At 40.0% G+C, this 18,689-nt stretch overlaps 1 protein-coding gene across 1 annotated transcript; it reads left to right on the forward strand.

The window, feature by feature from the left end:
* The first annotated feature begins 264 nt into the window (after window positions 1-264).
* LOC139016749 (leucine-rich repeat-containing protein 37B-like) lies at window positions 265-17,809 on the forward strand. Its single transcript, XM_070424976.1, has 12 exons — window positions 265-324; window positions 1,408-1,488; window positions 2,940-3,011; window positions 3,632-3,706; window positions 6,405-6,520; window positions 8,301-8,423; window positions 8,681-8,808; window positions 9,558-9,656; window positions 15,956-15,993; window positions 17,306-17,360; window positions 17,442-17,542; window positions 17,657-17,809. Exons 2-12 carry the CDS (start codon window positions 1,469-1,471, stop codon window positions 17,736-17,738), a joined length of 909 nt encoding a protein of 302 aa, XP_070281077.1. The 5' UTR covers window positions 265-324; window positions 1,408-1,468; the 3' UTR covers window positions 17,739-17,809.
* The last annotated feature ends 880 nt before the right edge of the window (window positions 17,810-18,689 follow it).

Genomic DNA, 18,689 nt, shown 5'->3' on the forward strand with positions numbered 1-18,689 from the left:
CTGCTCTCAGGAATAAATACCTTCAAAATGTATCCAGATCTATAGTTGTATGTTGTATTTGTGAAGATCCTGATGGTGAGACTTTTGAGTGAGGGCAGTATAATGGGTTCTAGATGGTTCAAATCACAATTCTTAAGGTTTTCAGTTTAGACTAAACCTGTGTATTCAATATTATTGTAAGCTCTACCAGTTATTCCTACTAATTAGATACTAATAAGTAATTAAACACTATTTTTCTTTTACTTTTTCTAGGGACTTGTCCTGTAATAAGATAGAATTTATTGAAAAGAATGCATTTGATTCATTACCTCTTTTACAATATATGTAAGTTATAAATATAACCTCATTGTGTTTAGGAATTTCATGAAACGTAATTGTAAACCTTTTTGTTATTTATTTTGAAGTAAGATTAAAATTTTATTACTAGAAAACTACTAAATTTATGTAGAAAATCCCATTTGTCTCTAGCATAGATTAGTGTGAGAATTCTGTCACATTCCGAATGAACCATTCTATCTGCACAGCAAAAGAAACCATCAACAAAACAACAAGAAAGCCCAGGGCATGGGAGAACATATTTGCCAATGATTTTTCCAATAAGGGTATAATCTCCAAAATTTACAGAGAACTCATACACCTTAACAAAAGGAAGATAAATAATCCAACAAAAATGGGGAACAGGTCTAAATAGGCACTTTGTGAAAGAGGACATACAGAACGCCCAGAGACATATGAAAACATGTTCAAAGTCACTAATCATCAGAGAGATGCAACTCAAAACAATAATGAGATAACATTTCAGACCAATCAGAATGGCTATCATCAACAAATCAACAAATGATAAGTACTGGTGAGACTGTGGAGAAAAAGGAAGCCTCCTCCCCTGCTGGTGGGAATGCAGACTGGTGTAGCCACTGTGGAAGACAGTATGGACTTTCCTCAAAAAGTTAAAAACAGTATGAACCATACTATAGCAGTGGTTCTCAACCAGGGTGATTTTGCACCAGGTGACACTTGGCAATAGCCAAAGAGAGTTGTAGTTGTCAGAACTGTAGATTTGCTAATGGCATCTAGTGGCAGAGGCCAGAATTATTGTTCAAGGCAAAGGACAGTTCCCCATAATAAAGAATTATCTAGCCCCAAATGTCAATAGTGTTGAGGTTGTGTAGCTTTATTTCAGAGAAATATAGATCAGTTTAATAGAAGCATTTTTTTTTTTATCTAATGCACCACATGTATAAACATGAAAGCATAAACCATAAGCAAATATCTCCCATAGTAAGAATTTTGGTATATAGAGGGAGTATTGAGGTTGTTTTATCATATATAAATTAGAATCTCTGCTAAAGGATAAGTGATCTGAAAGAATTTTTTTTCTCTTCTTTTGCTCTTGTCTTTTTTTAATAGAAATCTTGGTTGCAATTTAATCACCAAAGTGAACTTTGGAACATTTCAGACCTGGCATGGAATGCAGCTGTTACACAAGTTGTAAGTGAAATAGAAGATGAACACATGTAAAAAGCTATGTGTAAAAACTTCATACAGTGATTGGTTGGCTGGGTACAAGCTCAGTTTTTTTTTTTTCTTCTTTAAATGAGGAAACTAAGGTACAAAGTGTCCAAGAGACTTGTTTAACTGACATATGCCATGCTCTGCTTTCCCAGAACTGACCTTTGGCATGGGCTTCTTTGTTTTCAAGAATTGAGGGGGGAGGGTGGTAATACTGAATTGAGAGGAAAATTTATTTCAGCACTGGGAATAAAAGTTTGTGTCAATTAAGAAATTTATTTATTTGATTGATATGTAATCAAAATATTATTTATTTTTAAACAAACATCCATTAAATTCCTAGTAAATGTCAGGCACTAATAGTCAAGAAATTGACAAGTAAATAGGTGATTACATACATTGTAAGAAAGCCTGTGATGCAAGAATACACATAGGAGTATGTGATAGGAGCATGGCTTTCACCAGTTCCTCTTACATCTATCCTATTTGTGGCTCCAAAACCAAAGAATTAGGTCTATTTTTCTTTTTAACTGGATGGTTTACGCTGGATTTTTAAAAATTTCTGGAGATGAAAGAAAAGCACCTTGAATTATGAGGACATTAGAAATGGTATTTCCTTGCCCTAGCTGGCATGGCTCAGTGGATAGAGTGTTGGCCTGCGGACTGAAGGGTCCCAGGTTCGATACTGGCCAAGGGCACATACCTGGGTTGCAGGCTTGATCCCCAGTAGGGGTTGTGCAGGAGGCAGCCGATCAATGATTCTCTCATCATTGATGTTTCTTTCTCTCTCTCTCCTCTCCCTTCCTCTGTGATATGAATAAAGAAATATAAAAAAGAAAAAAATGGCATTTCCTGTAGAGCAGGAGCTTCCTATCAGCATAGTCACTAATGGGGTTTTCAATCTGAAAGGTTCTTCAGTATAGTTTTCTTTGCTATCTACTTCTTTCCTCTTTTTTTTTTTTTTTTTTACTTTCTCTTCTCCACTTTTTCATTCAGAGACTTGGGTAGTTCCCCAATAAAGAATCCTTTATAGCCCTGGCCCGTGTAATACAGTGGTTGGAGCATTGGCCCATACAACAAGGGGTTGCGGGTTCGATACCTGGTCAAGGGCACATAGCTGAGTTGTAGGTTCTATTCCTGGCCCTCATTGGGTCATGTGGTAGAAGCAACCAACCGATGTGTCTCTCTTACATCGATGTGTTGTTTTTTTTTTCTCTCTCACTCTCTCTAAAAAAAGAAGTGGAAAAAATATCTTCGGGTGAGATTAACAACAACAAAAGAGAATGCTTTACAGATTCTAACAGTGATCTCTGGGAATAGACAGAAAATGATTCTTTTCAACGTTCACATTTTGAACCAACAAAATGAATATAAACTTTCATGGCAGTTATTAAAAATGCAGACAATTTTAATTCTATTGCATTTTTCAGAATTCTACATGAAAATCCTCTGATGACGATTCAAGATCCTTATCTTTTTAATTTGCCAGCGTTGAAATATTTGTAAGTATTGCAGCAATTTCATGGCTCATGAGATGATTTCTGTTCTTTCTTTTGTCAAAGATGAACTATTTTGCATTTTGACAAAAAACTCATAATTTAAATTTTAACTTGGTTATTCTCAAAAATGATTTATTGGCACATGAAAGTGATAAAGACCGTACAAGGGCAAGACAGCCAGCAGAGGAAGGGAGCAGTGTTGACAAACACATTCTGACATGAAACATGTAGATGCATGTAGAAATACCATGCATCTCAGAAAGAAAAAAGGAATAAGTTGTACATTCTGTCTTTTTAAAAGAGTGATCAAATAGTGGTTGGAACAGAGGAAGGGAAGTAGGATGATGGTAACAAAAAACAAAATATCACATTGTACTGTTCACCAAAGCCATTAATTTGATGATGAAAATATATTAATTTGATGATGCAATACATTTAAATTTCTTCAAGAAGAGCTCTCTAAAATGATTATGTATGGAAAGTAAACTAAAGCACCTTGAATTATGGAGCTGGCTTGACAGAGAAGCCAGGATTTAAGTAAATGGATGTTGCTAAGTGTCTTTTCAAGAATAGAATTTTTGTCTTTGGGTTCATATCATGCATGTTTGGTCTTTCTCCTTCAGAGACATGGGAACAACACAAGTGACATTTACAACACTTGATAACATTCTCATGACAGCTCCTGAGTTAGAGAAACTGTAAGTTGATTTTTCTTATATTTATTTTCACTTAGTTCTTTTGGGTTTGCTTTTTTATGTTCTTAAGTCAGGTTTATTGAAGTATAATTTGTATTTAAAATAATTCTCTCTTTTAAAGCGTACAGTTTAGTGAGTTTTGATAATTGTGTAGTCTTGATAAATGTACCACCATCACATTAGAGATCCAGAACACTTTTATCATCCCCACAGGGCCCCTCATATTTCTTTTTTTTTAAAAATATATCTCTTTATTGATTTCAGAGAAGAAGGGAGGAGAGAGAGAGATAGAAACATCAATGATGATAGAGAATCATTGATTGGCTGCCTCCTGCACACCCCTTACTGGGGAGTGAGCCCACAACTCTGACATGTGCCCTTGGCTGGAATCGAACCTGGGACCCTGCAGTCCACAGGCTCTATCCACTGAGCCAAGCCGGCTAGGATCCTCTCATATTTCTTCGCAGTCAATTCCTCCTCCCACCACCAGCCCCTATCCAGCACCGGTCTGATTTTTTATTATTATAGTCCTTCCTTTTATAGAGTGTCTTATAATTGAAATCATGTAGAGCAAGTGTGTCAAACTCAAAGGCTAACATGGTCCAAATAAATGAGGCAGGTGGCCATGGGCTTGATGTAGAATGTAGCTTTTTGTGTTTGGCTTCTTTCATGTAGCATGATCCTTCTGAGATCCATCTTAGTTGTTGCATCTATCAGTAGTACATTTTTTTTTTATCCCTGCGTAGTATTCCAATTGTGTGTATATACTAGTTTGTTTCTGTAGTAATCAGGTAATGGATATTTGAGCTCTTTCTAGTTTTTTGGCTATTATGAATTAAGTTGCTAAAAATACTCACATGCAGGTCTTTGTGTGAACATATGTTTTCATTGCTTTGGAGTAAGATACCTAAGGGTGGGGTTGCTGCATTATATGCTGAGTGTATACCTAACTAGTAAAGAAACTGCTAAACTGTGTTCTAAAGTGGTTGTACCATCTTGCCTTCCCACCAGTGGTAGATGAGAGTTGCAATTGCTCCACATTTTCACCTGATCTTTATATTTCTGTGGTTTTTTTTAACTAGCCTTTCTAGTAGGAATGCATTTGTATTGCAGTGTGATTTTAACTTGCATTTCTCTAATAGCTGAGGGTGTGGAATGTCTATGTGAAAATATATTTTTCAATGGAGTGTCTGTTCAAATCCTTTTAATTTGACATTTATCTTATTATTGAGTTTTAAGAGTGTTTTATATAAAGTCCTTTCGGTAAGATATGTGTTTACGAAATATATTTTCCAAGGTTGTGCCTTCTATTAAACGTATCACTGAAGACCAGAAGTTTTTAAAAATATATATTTTTATTTATTTTAGAGAGGGAGAGGCAGAGGGGGAGAGAGAGAGAGATAGAAACCTCAATGATGAGAGAATCATTGATCAGCTGCTTCCTGCATGTAACCTACTGGGGATTGAGCCTGCAGCCGGGCCTGTGCCCTGACCCGGAATCCAACTGTGACCTCTTGGTTCATATGTCAATTCTCAATCTCTAAAATACACCGGCAGGCTGGAATGTTTTTTTGTTTGTATGTTTTTGTTTGTCTTTTTTTAATATTCACCAGGAGATATTTCTCCTATTGAATTTGAGTGAGGGTGGAAGGGAGGAAGAGAGTAGGATAAAAGGAAGAGAGGGGGAGAGAGGGGGAGAGAGAGAGAGAGAGAGAGAGAGAGAGAGAGAGATGTGAGAGAGACATTTCAATTGGTTGATTGGTTGCCTCGTGCACACCACAAAGCCATCATCAAAAACAAACTTTCTATAACCTCAAAAAGCTGCATCATGTCCCTTTTATAATTCTTCCTTCCCATTCCTCCTTGCCCTCCCCAATTCCTGTAAAAACACTGCTCTGCTTTGTGTTACTATTGGTTAGTTTGCATTTTCTAGAACTTTATATAAATGAATCGTATAGTATCTACTCTTTTCTAACTGGCCTCCTTTATTCTGATGATTATTTCAAGATTAGAGGCCCAGTGCAGGAAAATAGTGCAGTGGGGGGGGGGGGGGGGGGCGGGCAGGGGAGTGTCTCTCAGCCCAGATCTTGGTGGATGCCCAAATGACGGCTCCCAATAGGTAGTGGGCCTAGGCTAGCACTTGGACATCCTTAGCATTGCTGTGGAGGCAGGAGTGGCTCCCGCCACCACCTCTGTGCTCGCCAGCCATAAGCCCAGCTTCTGTCCGAGAGGCATTCTCTCTGCAGGAGCACAGTGATCACTAGGGGGAAGCTCCTGTGTTGAGCGTCTACCCCCTGGTGGCCAGTGCACATCATAACAACTGGTCATTCTGCCCTTTGTTCGATTTGCTTATTAGCCTTTTATTATATAGGATTAGTCCATATTTGCCTAATGTTTTTTTGCCTATCATTAATTCATTTATTTTTATTGCTGAATAATATTTCATTAAGAATGGATATATCAGTATTTTTCAACATTGAGGGCTATTTGAGTTGTTCTAATTCTTGACCACTATAAATAAATCTATTGTGAATATATATGTACAAGTCTGTTTATGGAAATATACTTCTATTTCTCTTGATAAGTGCCTGAAAGTGGAATGGCTATGTCATACAGTAGGTGTACGTTTAAGTTTTTTAAAAAATTATTTTCCGAGTAACTCCTTTGTCACTAATATAATTCTCTGTGTTTCCATTTATAGTATCTTACCTACCCATTTGGCCTGCTGCCTCTGCCAATTTAAAAATCATATTGAGGCTGTTGCCAAGACGGTCAAACTGCTTTGTCAGACCGAATGTGTGACCAACACACCTTGTGGTGAGTCTCAATTGCCTGATGATAAACTTTTTAATTTTTATTTTGTTTTCACTTTTTATTTGTAATCAATGACGATACATTTTTAGCCAAGTAAAGTAACTGTATTATTTTTATTCATTTAATCAGAGTTCAACTCTAAAATTTTAAGGACTACTCCTTGCTGAAAGTCAGATGAAGGGAAGGGTCTTACCATTAATGGCCACATCGTGTGTGTGGTGCTCTCTGCTGGGTGCTTTACTTCCAAATGAGAACTTGTTCATTAGTGTGTCACAGTTTGTAAACTCTTTTGTATGCATCAGGTTTCAATTACCCTTTGCAGTGTAGACATTTTTATTTTGTTTGTTTTTGCAAGTTTATGAAAAGAGTACAAATGATGCTGTTTTATTTGGAACCTGAGAGTTTTTGGATCCATCACCAGAAGCTGCTACTCAGCCCTTCTAAGGCATGGGAGGGCTCTTTCTTAGACTGTCCAACTCTGAGCTTGTGCTGAAGCACAAGGTTTTCTATCCACCAAACAGTCGTGTGCTTTTAAGTATTTTTCTCCACATTAGGTTTATTGGCAGCTACTTGATAACTTCCAAAATGTGCTTTTACGCCCAGAGAGCTTAAATACAAGTTTCCATCAGTGATCTATGCTACTTATATGAAGTCAGTGTTGCTTATTTTTCAAAACAATGTTTTGACCAATGATATTACTCCCTTCTGCCCCAATAGTGGGCAGATTAGGCATTTTAATCTCCTTTAAAGGGGAGTAAAAACAAGATCAGAAAGGGCTAAGAGCTGTCACCGCGTGCCCAGGTCTCCAGCTCCCAATTTGGGGCTCTCCACAAGCCCATGCTCTTTCCCAGGACGTTACCTTCTTCTCTCACCCTTATCACCACCAGCAATACTTTTAATTCTTCTGAAAATCCTTGTGTACCAGCTGCACAATGGCACACTTGACCTTCACACAGTCAGAATCTTGGGAGGGTTCCCCAAGTACAGCTGAAAATATAAGAAATGACATGAAATGATAGCAAAGTAGGCATCTGACAAAAGTTATTTTTTCCCTTCTGTATTTTAGAACCCCAAGTATTAGTCCATAGATTTATTGAACATTCCACAGTGGTGCACAACCTGGCAAGTCTCTTAACGTACATCCCAAGTGCCTGTCTAAATCTTAAGCACAGAGCGAGGGTAGACATATTGTTCTTTTCTGTTTAGAGCCGTCTGTTATGGGGCTGGCTTATGTGGAGGCAGCACCCAAGTAAGGAATCGGTGGGTTACTGGAGAAGGGTATGTCCAGATGAGGACGTGTTAGCAGTGGGTGTGAATCGTGGTCATCTGTGATGGTAGCAAGAACACAAGCATCCTGAAGAGTGGAGAGAGGAAGGCTCAGGCCCCCTCTGCATCTGAAGCAGGACAGGATGGGGTGCGTGAATGTGAGGAGTTCACAGTAGATCTGCAGAGCGTCTAACTGAGTGGGTCTTCGAGCCCTGGCTTTTCTCCAGTAACGGGCAGTTGGCCCTTGGGGACCAATGGAATAATCCTAAATATAGTCACCATATGTCATGTTATGGAATGTTCTAAGTAAATAACCACTTGTTTAAAAAGATACAGTTTCTCCTTTGGTTTTGTCAACAATCATAGATGTAAGTTGGGGTTTATATTTTTCCTCTCCAAATGGCACTCAAGTATTTGCCGATTCCCTATATATTGGACTGGGATGTAGGCTCTGGACTGACAAATATCTGTCCCATGAGTCTTTCAATATCAAATGTGGTTTCTTCTTTTTGGACAGATGAACAACTATTAGCAGGACCTGTCATCAAAGCCTTGCAAGGCCGGAGGAACATCAGAACTGAGCTGACAATTGAGCCAGAGAGGGCATCCTCAAACAAAAAGAGCGACACTTCCCTTATGAGTGAGCAGCTAGGCTTTAGTGATAAAAGTGATGTTAATAGTGCACTAAATAACCAATTGCCTTATTTCTTGGAGGGAAATCTAGAAGATATAGAATCAACTTTATTCCCATTCATTAAACTCCCTCTTTCAAATGTACACGATGCAGATATGCCCCGGAATCATTTGAAAAACAACAGAAGGAATCCTTCTGTTAAACCGGAACTTAACTATTCAAGTTTCAAAAATTAACCGAGGAAACTCTATTTTCTGGAATAGGCCTTCTGATGAAACTGCTCACCGAGGAGCAGGAAGTAAAGATATCCAACCCAGAGTGGGATGCGGAACAATGGAAAGATGAGAGGATGCAAGCCCCCAGGAAGCAGGAAGAGAAGGCGTCCAATGAGGTGAGGACAGGTCCTGAAACACCTGACCTGGATTTATAGTCAGTTTAGGTCACAGTGATGGCGTATCAGAGGTGACAGGCGAACTCATTTTTTTGGTTGATTTTTCTTTGTTAAATGACATTTAAATATATAAAATAAATGTCAAAAATATAAATCTTTGTTTTATTATGGTTGCCAATATCAAAACATTAATATATGTGACACAGCACCAGAGTTCAGTTAGGGTTTTTCAAAATGCTGACAGGCCGAGCTCAAAAGGTTCGCTATCACTCGTTTAGGACATGCCATGAAAGTACCCAGGTAGGAAGACCAGGGGCACCTCGTCTCAATCATGTCTTGATCATGTGACTTTGGCTTAGACAGTGATCTTCCACTTTGCTCATTTAGAGATTTGTGCCACTGTTCCTAGGGTACATGAGAAGAGGACCTAAATTCCAAGATAAACAAATTGTACAAGAACATGCTAATGATCAGATAACATAACACATTCGATGTGGTATGTTCTTTAAGAGCCTATAAGATTTGGTATGTTGCTTAAGAACCACGTGGAAAGGTGGGGTTTTAGAATAGTAGTTAAGAATAGTTAGCAATTCATTAGAATAGGCTAAAGAATAGTTTTTATGCTTTCCATATCTTTGTGGATTTTTTTTTAATGTTGTTGTTGTTGCTGTTCTTTTTCTTCTCCTCCCCTTCCCCCCTCCCCCTCTTCCTCTCCCTCCTCCTCCTCCTCCTCCTCCTTCTCCTTCTAGCTCAGGCAAGAAGTGCCAAGATATAAGAAAGAAGTCATCATTGCAACACCTGTGATTGCAGTAACGATGTTTTACTTTGTAGTTTTCTGTCTCATCGTGGTAAGACAAGTTAATTCAGATTCTAATATATAGTCCATCTTTGAGGAGTTTCAGAACCTACAACCTGAAAATCAAAGCCACTTTCCTGTCTACTCCTACTTGATACTCTTCTTTAGTCATGAGCACTGAGATATGCTTTATTCTTTTTTTATTAAAAATTATATTCCAGGGATGTTTAAAGGAAGCCCATTCCCAGATATCTGTGAAAATTAAATCAAGATAATAAGCCGTTAGACCACTTTAAAAAATATATTTTTATTGATTTCAGAGAGGAAGGGAGAGGGAGAGAGAGATAGAAACATCAATGATGGGCTGCCTCCTGCAAACCCCTTATTGGGAGCAAGCCCGCAACCCAGGCATGTGCCCTTTACTGGAATCGAACCTGGAACCCTTCAGTCCACAGACCAATGCTCTATCCACTGAGCCAAACCAGTCACTAGACTATTTTGAAACTTAAGTTTGATATGCCAGAATTGATATGATAGCAAAATTTCTTCAACTCAACATGAATGATGTTAGGTTGATGTACTCACCAATTACTCTCTTCCTGACTTCTTTTTGTGTTGGCTAAAATGAGGAGAGATATAGAATCTCCAACCTCAGGGAGCTATGTCACCCTAGCAGATGGGACATGGCATAACTATAAAAGTGTGATCTTGGCAATTCTTAAGGTTTACTTAGCAGCTTTCTTCTCCAGTGTGTAAGGCATGGTGTTAGTAGATTCAGTTAAAACACTGCAAACTAAATCCTGCATCAGGCTTCTCTAAAGCATGTCATGTTAGAGTCACCTGTTCCTAGAGCTTGTCTGTGTCCCTTTTGTTCAATTACATAATGGTGTACTTTCCCTACAGGCAGATTGCTGACATTAAAAGAATGATTTAAGCCTTAACCGGTTTGGCTCAGTGGATAGAGCATCGGCCTGCGGACTGAAGGGTCCCAGGTTCGATTCTGGTCAAGGGCATGTACCTTGGTTGCGGGCACATCCCCAGTGGGGAATGTGCAGGAGGCAGCTGAATCGATGTTTCTCTCTCATCAATGTTTCTAACTCTCTATCCCTCTCCCTTCCTCTCTGTAAAAAAATCAATAAAATATATTTAAAAAAAATAAAAGAATGATTTAATAAGCTGACGATCTTGACTCTACCCTATAAATCCAACATAATATATTTTATTTACCCTTTCAACAGTCATGGCAGTCCTCCATTCCAGCCAAAGCCACCCCTCACCATAACCTAGCCACACCAGGCCCATTCCCACTTTTTTAAATGCCTTTGCCCATCTAAAATTCCCTTATTGTGCTCTCCCTGGGAAAGTCCTGTGAATATCTCAAAAGCCAGCTCAGGTTTATTTTTGTTCATGAAGCTTTCCCGGAGTCTTCCAGCCATGCTGTTCCTAGTCCTTTTGTGAGCTGTGTCACTATTTTTCTTTTTTTTGAGGTGATAGTAAGGAATTCGCCTCCCTTGAGAACTTAAAAATATGGTAAACAATTTTTTAAAATGTGTGTCCCCAAGACAGAAATACCTAGGTGAACACATCATAGAGCAGAGCAGAGATGTGTATAGACCAAGTGGCTTCAGACCTATGTGTTCCTAAGACTTTTGAAATATCACATTTTAATATTCTAATCTGTGGAAGAAAATGAAAAATGGGAATAGAAAAGCCACCTAATTATTTGAGAGGGAAAATAATAGCAAATCTATATTCTCATCTTAAACAAACATATTTATGTAAATGTAAAAAAAAATAGAACCTGTATAAGTACAAGAAGAAAACAGAAGCAATATATTTATAATCTGGTGGCAGGAAATAGCTTTTTGAGTCTGATCCCACAGGCAGAAACTTTGATAGATTTGACCAGCTTTTCTGTGACACCATTAGCAAACTTAGCACTGGTTGATCCCAAGCACAGGATGAAGATGTTTCCATATACATATTGAGTGATTCAATCCCCACAATCCTGTGAGGAAGATAGTTCCACCTTCTCCCAAAGATGGAGATCGACTTAAGTTCCCAGTGGCAAGGTCAAAAGCAGGACCCTGTTTTGCCTGACTGTGAAGTCTTTGCTTCTTACTCCGCTATTCTATCTCCTTAAAGACAAAAACACGGGGCCAAGGCCACTGTTGCTCAATAGTGAGAGCATCAGTCTGAGTGCCAAAGGGTCACAGGTTTGATTCAGGTCAAGCGCGGGTACCTGGGTTGCAGGGCACCTGCCATGCAGGAAGCAGTCAGTAGATGTGCCTCTATCACATTCCTATTTCTCTCTCTCTTTTTTCCCTCCTGCCCCCTCCCTCCCACTCTCTCTGAAAGACAATGGAAAAAATATCCTTAGGTGAGGATTAACAACAAAAAAGTACACTGGGGAATATTTGAAACATTGAAATTAAATGAAAGCCACTAAGGATTAAGTTATTTAATGTAAAAAGATTTCCATAAATCAACAGGAAGAAGACAGTCCAGGGTGGAAGAGGGCAAGGGCTGTGAAGAGTAGGCTGTGTGTAGACATCTGTCAACATATCTGTTGATCTTCTCATGGTTTATGGGGTGTGGATTTTATTAGCGAGGTCTTTGTCACCTCACAGTATGAAAGTTGTCTGATATTTTCTTCTAGTCCTTTTTATAATATTTGGGTTTTATTTTCTCAAATTAAAAAAAAAAAAACTATCATTGGTTTCATTTGTTTTTCTTGTAGTTGACTGTTTTTCTCCTATGTGAAGATCCAATTGTCTTAAAATGTTTTATTGAAGATCTCATTCTTTCTTTACTGACCTGAAATCTGTGGACTCTATTCTGCTGACCCAGTTATCTTTTTTTGTACCAGTAGCAGTATCACTATACATATATTTTGATTGATTTCAGAGAGGAGGGGAGAGGGAGAGAAAGATAGAAACATCAATGATGAGAGAATCATTGATCAGCTGCCTCTTGCACATCCCCTGCCAGGGATGGAGTCTGCCACCCGGGTATGTGCCCTTGACCAGATTGGAACCCAGGAATCTTCAGTTTTCAGGCCAACGCTCTATCCTCTGAGCAAAACTGGCTAGAGGATATAATTGTCACTATATAATTCCGGTTCCTTTTTAAACTCCTTTTTGGAAGTTAAACTCCTCCTTTTTGATCTTTTTCATACATTTCATTGCATATTTTCTCTACCAAATGTCAGTTGGTCGGTTTATGTTTAAAAATCATCTTGGAACTTGAATAGGATTACATTGCACTTGTAGGTTAATTTAGGGAGAATTGGCATCTTTACTACCTTGGAGGAACATAGTACTTCACTTGTGTATTCGTTCTAAAGTCTTTTAGAAGAGTTTTAATGGGTCTTAACATTTTTTGTTAAGTTTGTTTCTTTATAGATTTTATTGATACTGTAAATGGTCTTTCATTTTTTATGGGATTTTTAATTTTTTTAAATACTCAAATCTTCATTGTTCAGATTATTACAGTTGTTTCTCTTTTCTCCCCCCATAGCTCCCCTCCACCCAGTTCCAACCCTGCCCTTTGCCCCCCACCCCCACTGACCTCATCCATAGGTGCATGATTTTTGTCCTGTTTCTTCTCACATACCCTCCTTTTCCCTCCACAAGAACAGTTAGTCCATGCCCTTTCTATGCCCCTGATTCTATTATAATCACCAGTTCATTCTGTTCATCAGATTATTTATTTACTTGATTTTTAGATTCACTTGTTGATAGATGTGTATTTGTTGTTCATAATTTGTATCTTTACCTTTTTCTTTTTCTTCCTCTTCTTAAAGGATACCTTTCAGCATTTCATATAATACTGGTTTGGTGGTGATGAACTCCTTTAGCTTTTCCTTATCTGTGAAGCTCTTTATCTGACCTTCAATTTTGAATGATAGCTTTGCTGGATAAAGTAATCTTGGTTGTAGATTCTTGGCATTCATCACTTTGAATATTTCTTGCCACTCTCTTCTGGCCTGCATAGTTTCTGTTGAGATATCAGCTGAAAGTCATATGGGTACTCCCTTGTAGGTAACTGACATTTTTTCTCTTGCTGCTTTTAAGATTTTCTCTTTGTCTTTTGCTCTTGGTATTTTAATTATGATGTGTCTTGATGTGGTCCCCTTTGGATTTCTTTTGTTTGAGGTTCTCTGCACTTCCTGGACTTGGAAGTCTATTCCTTTCACCAGATAGGGGACATTTTCTGTCATCATTTCTTCAAATAGGTTTTCAGTATCTTGCTCTCTCTCTTCTCCTGGCACCCTTATAATTCCGATGTTGGTATGCTTGAAGGGGTCCCAGAGGCTCCTTACACTATTTTCATAATTTTGGATTTCTTTTAGTTTTGCTTTTCTGATTGGGTGTTTTTTGCTTCTTCGTATTTCAAATCATTGGCTTGATTCTTGCGATCCTCTAGTCTGCTGTTGGAACTCTGCATAATATCCTTTATTTCAGTGAGTGTATGCTTAATTTCTAGTTGGTCATTTTTCATACCCTCGATGTTCTCACTAGATTTCTTAAGGATCTCACTACATTTATTGGTGGTCTCTTCTGTCTTACTAAATCTGTCGGCGGTTTCTAGAAAGTTCTTGAAAAACCTTAAAAGTGTGATTTTGAACTCTAAATCCAATAGTTTGCTTTCCTCCATTTCTGTCATGTTTCTTTGTCTCCACATTTTGGCTGCTTCCCTGTGTTGATAGAGTGGCCTTCTGTGCTAGATGTCATATAGGGCCCAGTGGCTTAGTCTCCCCAATTACCTGAGGTGGACATTCTTGGTGCACCCCCTTGTGGGCTTTGTGCACAGTCTTGTTGTAGTTAAGCCTTGATTGTTGTAGTTATCACTGGGAGGAATTGACTTCCAGGCCAACTGGCTGTGAGAATCAGCTGTGTCTGCAGTGGGAGAACTTCTGTGCTGAAGACACCCTTCTGGGGCAAGACTTGCTTCCTTGGGGCTTTGGTGATCACTGAGTCTGCCACCTGAGTGTGACCCTTATGGATCTGAGGAGTTGTAATCTGGATGGTCCCACTCTGACCACTGGGTACACTGGCTCTTGGATCTAAGGAGGTGCTAATTTAGCCTCTGCCTGAGGCTACCCAGCAGGAGCTACAAAGAGATCTGCAGATTCCCCTTCTTTTTCGGGGGGTTTGGAGGTGCCCAGATGAGGCCCAGCTGTGAAGCAATGCAAGCTGCTGTGGGGCCTTGGGCCTTCTCTTGCAAGTGCTGGGTCTGTCTGGCCCAGCTGCAAATTGTTGGGTAATTTTCAGATTGCAAAGGGCCAGGATATTCATATGCAAATCCTCTGCCTCATCCTGGGTGCGGCTGGATATCAGGGAATCAACAGGGCAGAGCAAGCAGCTATGGCTGATCCTCAGCCCTGTCCTAAGAAGCCCCGAATCTCAGTGTCCCAGTAATTGCTGCAAGCAACTCTGAGGGAAAGCCGCCCTCAACTTCCGAGTTTTGTCCGCTGCCAGACAGTCCAGTTTCTCCCGGTATGAGTCCTGGGTCCCCAGAGACTTCCCCGAACTGCAGTTCAGAGCAGTTGGGAGCTGGAGACTCTCTCCCGATTCAAAAAGAAAGCCACGTCCTCAGGTACCAGCACCTTTCCGTGCGCTAGAGCCTCCGTACCTCTGCACTTTACTTTCGCAGCTCCTCTGACTCTCAGTGTGCTTTTCTCTCCCCTTCTAGTTGTAGAATTTCCACTCAGCCAGCCTTCCTGTAGTTCTGGATGATGTCTGTTTTGTCTTTTCATTGTATTTTTGAAGTTGTTGTGGGATGCAGCAATTTCCGGTGCTTACCTATGCCGCCATCTTGGTTTCTCCCCTATTTCATTTTTTATTAATTATTTGTGGTATGTAGGAAAGCTATTAAAATTTGCATGTCTTGATTTAGCCTTCTTACTGAGTTGTCATATTACTGCCAAAAAATTTTAATCTATGCTTTTGGGCTTTTTAGGTTGTGCATCATCTCATGTGCAAATAGGTTTTGTCTCTTTCTTCCCAGTACTTCATTTTTCCTATTACATTGATTAGGACCTCCTCGACAATGATAAATAGTAACAGAAAACAGAGCTGCTGTGTAGGTTTCGGGTAGATACTTTCATTTTCTTTGCTACTTCTAAGAGTTTTTATTGGGAATTATGTGCTGAATGTTATCTGAAACAGCCAAGAAAATGCATTGCCAGCTGCATGCAAGGTCCTAAGATAGGACTATGGAAGAGTCAAAGGACTAGGCAGAGTCTGTCCTCAAAAAGTTACCATCTCACTTAAAAGAGAAGGAATAAAGTTTTAGAAAGAGTGGTCATTGTATGAATAATCACGATGCTGTTTTCTTCCAAAATAGATTTTTCGGAGGAAGTTACAAAAAAGACGAAGCTCAAGGTAAATAAGGGTCTGGAGATTTTTAAAGTAGAATTTTATAAGGAAAGGACCTTCCTCTTTCTGTAAGCGGCCAGAGGTGACCTCTGAAAATGGTTCATTATTCACTTGAGTCAGAAAACCTCACAAAATCATGAAAGTCAAGAGATTTAAACCTTTGTGTTCACTTTAAGGACACTCGTGAAAGTACACGGGTCATCAAGGGTACGCATATCTGAAAACCACCAAGCATCTCAAGGATGTCACTTTATAGGAGCAATGTGTGCAATTCTGTCATTACAGTGGTAGAGTTGGTAGGCGTGCTCAGGCCAAAGAGAGAGAGAGGCTGGGTCAGGATTGGGTGCAGGTTGGTGACCCCAAAGAGTGCTGAATTTTTGCTGCTGTTAACATAAAAAAAACATTGTAAAGAATTTTTGTGAGTTTATTTGAGCCAAACTGTCGACATGCTGGGAATCAGAACCTCTAGGAATTGAGGTAATGCTCCAAAGAATGGCAGGTTACATCTGTATTTATGCATTGCAATCAAAGGAAAGGGATGTAGGTGGATTACATGAAATCCATTGGTGATAGATTAAAGAGGTGGGATTAAGCAAAGCAGGAAAACCTCTGGGATAGGATAAAAAGTGAAATGGTGGACATGTGCTGCTTTTACATAGATGGACACAGGATAGTTCCACATCATTAACAGTTGACAATTAACTTGACAACATAACAATGAGGAAATGTCCTGGTGATATTTGTTGCACCCTGAAGGTCCAGAAAAAAGGAATTTACAAATTACCCAGACATTTCACAGATATGTTATCTTAGAGGTAAAAAGACAAATGGGCTCAGTAAAGATCTAAGTTGATCTTTGTCAGGGAAAATACTGGCCTAGGACATGACAACCCACTATAACCTGTTTGCAGTTAAATATGTAATTTTCAGACCATCTTTTGTGGTTACTTTAGGTCTCTGAGTCTGCAAGACTGCCATGCAGGCCTCCCCTGAGCTTTTCAGGTTGGCATGTGGCCCCTTTTGTCCACACTGCACATGCTTAAAAATGCAGTAAGCAACACTGAAAATCCTGCCTATACCCCATGCCAAGCCACATACATAGGTCTCCCAGAGACATTGCAGGGCCATTTTAAACTGTCACAGAGAACTGGAAGCCCAGCACGCAGGGAATCATTTTCAAGGTCCCAGGTCTGTGGTGATTTTGCTCAGGAATATGGACCCAGGTACCCAATTAGTCCGAATAAGACCAGAACTATATGTGCGAGAGTCATGGAGAATGGCATGAATCACTAACTGTTGGTATGTATTTTCCTCCAAGCAGCTTTTTCTCCAAGTTCAAGACATCAAAGGCATCATCAGATAATGACATTGAGGTAAATTTGAGGAGGACAAAGTACTGTGGCGGGACAAAGCAGGGCAAATGTAGAGTTCATGTCTCCCGATCTGTTTTCTAGGAACGTGGATTTTGGAGAAAGCGGCTTCTTTGGCTAAAAAATATTTATGGAAGAAAGAAAAACACACCAAAGTCAGAGGAGCAGGAGGTCTTCCTAAAAAAGTAAATAATTGGGAACACTCAGAATTCTTATGCAAAATGAGGAAATAATGAATAGTTGAATTGCTCCTTTCAAGAGTCAAAACCTTGACCTTCTTCTTTTTCTTCTTACCCTAGGAAGCAGAGTACATCCTCCCCTTCTTTAACAAACATTGACTCAGAGTCAGCTGAGGACACAGGAGGGGAAAGTTCTACCTAAAATATCAAAATGAACGCCAACTTAAGGATGATTGATTATGGCTTATTAATAAAGCATCCCGGTGTGTGAAATTCGTGCATGGGGGGTGGTGGTGTCCCTCAGCCCGGCATGCACCCTCTCCAATCTGGGACACCTCAAGGGATGTCGGACATCCCTCTCTCCATCCGGTACCAGTGGCTCATAACCACTCGCCTGCCTGTCTGCCTGATTGCCTCTAAGTGCTTCCGCCTGCCAGCCTGATTGCTCCCTAACCGCTCCCCTGCCAGCCCAATTGATGCCTAACTACTGCCCTGCTGGCCTGATCTCCCCCAGCTGCCCTTCCCCACTGGCCTCATTCCCCCCAGCTGCCCTCCCCTGCCAGCCTGTTTGACCCCAGCTGCCCTCCCCTGTGGGCCCAATCGCCCTCAGCTGCCATCCTCTACCGAGACCCGTCTCTTCCACTGGGACCCGCCTCCTTCACATGAGGTGGAGGAGATGCCGATACTGGCCTCCTCTGTGCCGTGTGGAGGCATGGGAGTCCTAGACCTCACCACGTAGAGCGGCACTGGGCACGTGGCAATCTTTTGGTGGCTATCTTGTGATGGCCATCTTGTGATGACATCGCTTGCACGGACGTGAGGACCACATAGGCCAGGGGTGGGCAACCCTTGGCACGCATGCCAAACATGGCGCGCCACTAAGTTCTGCTGGTATGCAAAACCCTCTCATAATCTTCCATTTACAATTTCTTTCTTAATATCGACTTTTTTATTTTTCAGATAAATTCAGTGTAGGTGCATCTTAGATAAATAAACAATTTAACATAACAAGTTATCTTTAAGACCATAGACATGGATTGACGAGAGAGGGGAAGAGCAATTTCTATGCCTCTGCCTTAACTCTTCCTGCCTTCCTATATCCCACCAGTGTTTTGGTTTCAACCATATACGCTTGTGAATCTTTGTTCTCACT

Source organism: Myotis yumanensis, unplaced genomic scaffold (genome assembly GCF_028538775.1).
Source record: "Myotis yumanensis isolate MYYU_CA2020_CCGP unplaced genomic scaffold, mMyoYum1.0.hap1 SCAF_9, whole genome shotgun sequence".
Taxonomy (NCBI): domain Eukaryota; kingdom Metazoa; phylum Chordata; class Mammalia; order Chiroptera; family Vespertilionidae; genus Myotis; species Myotis yumanensis.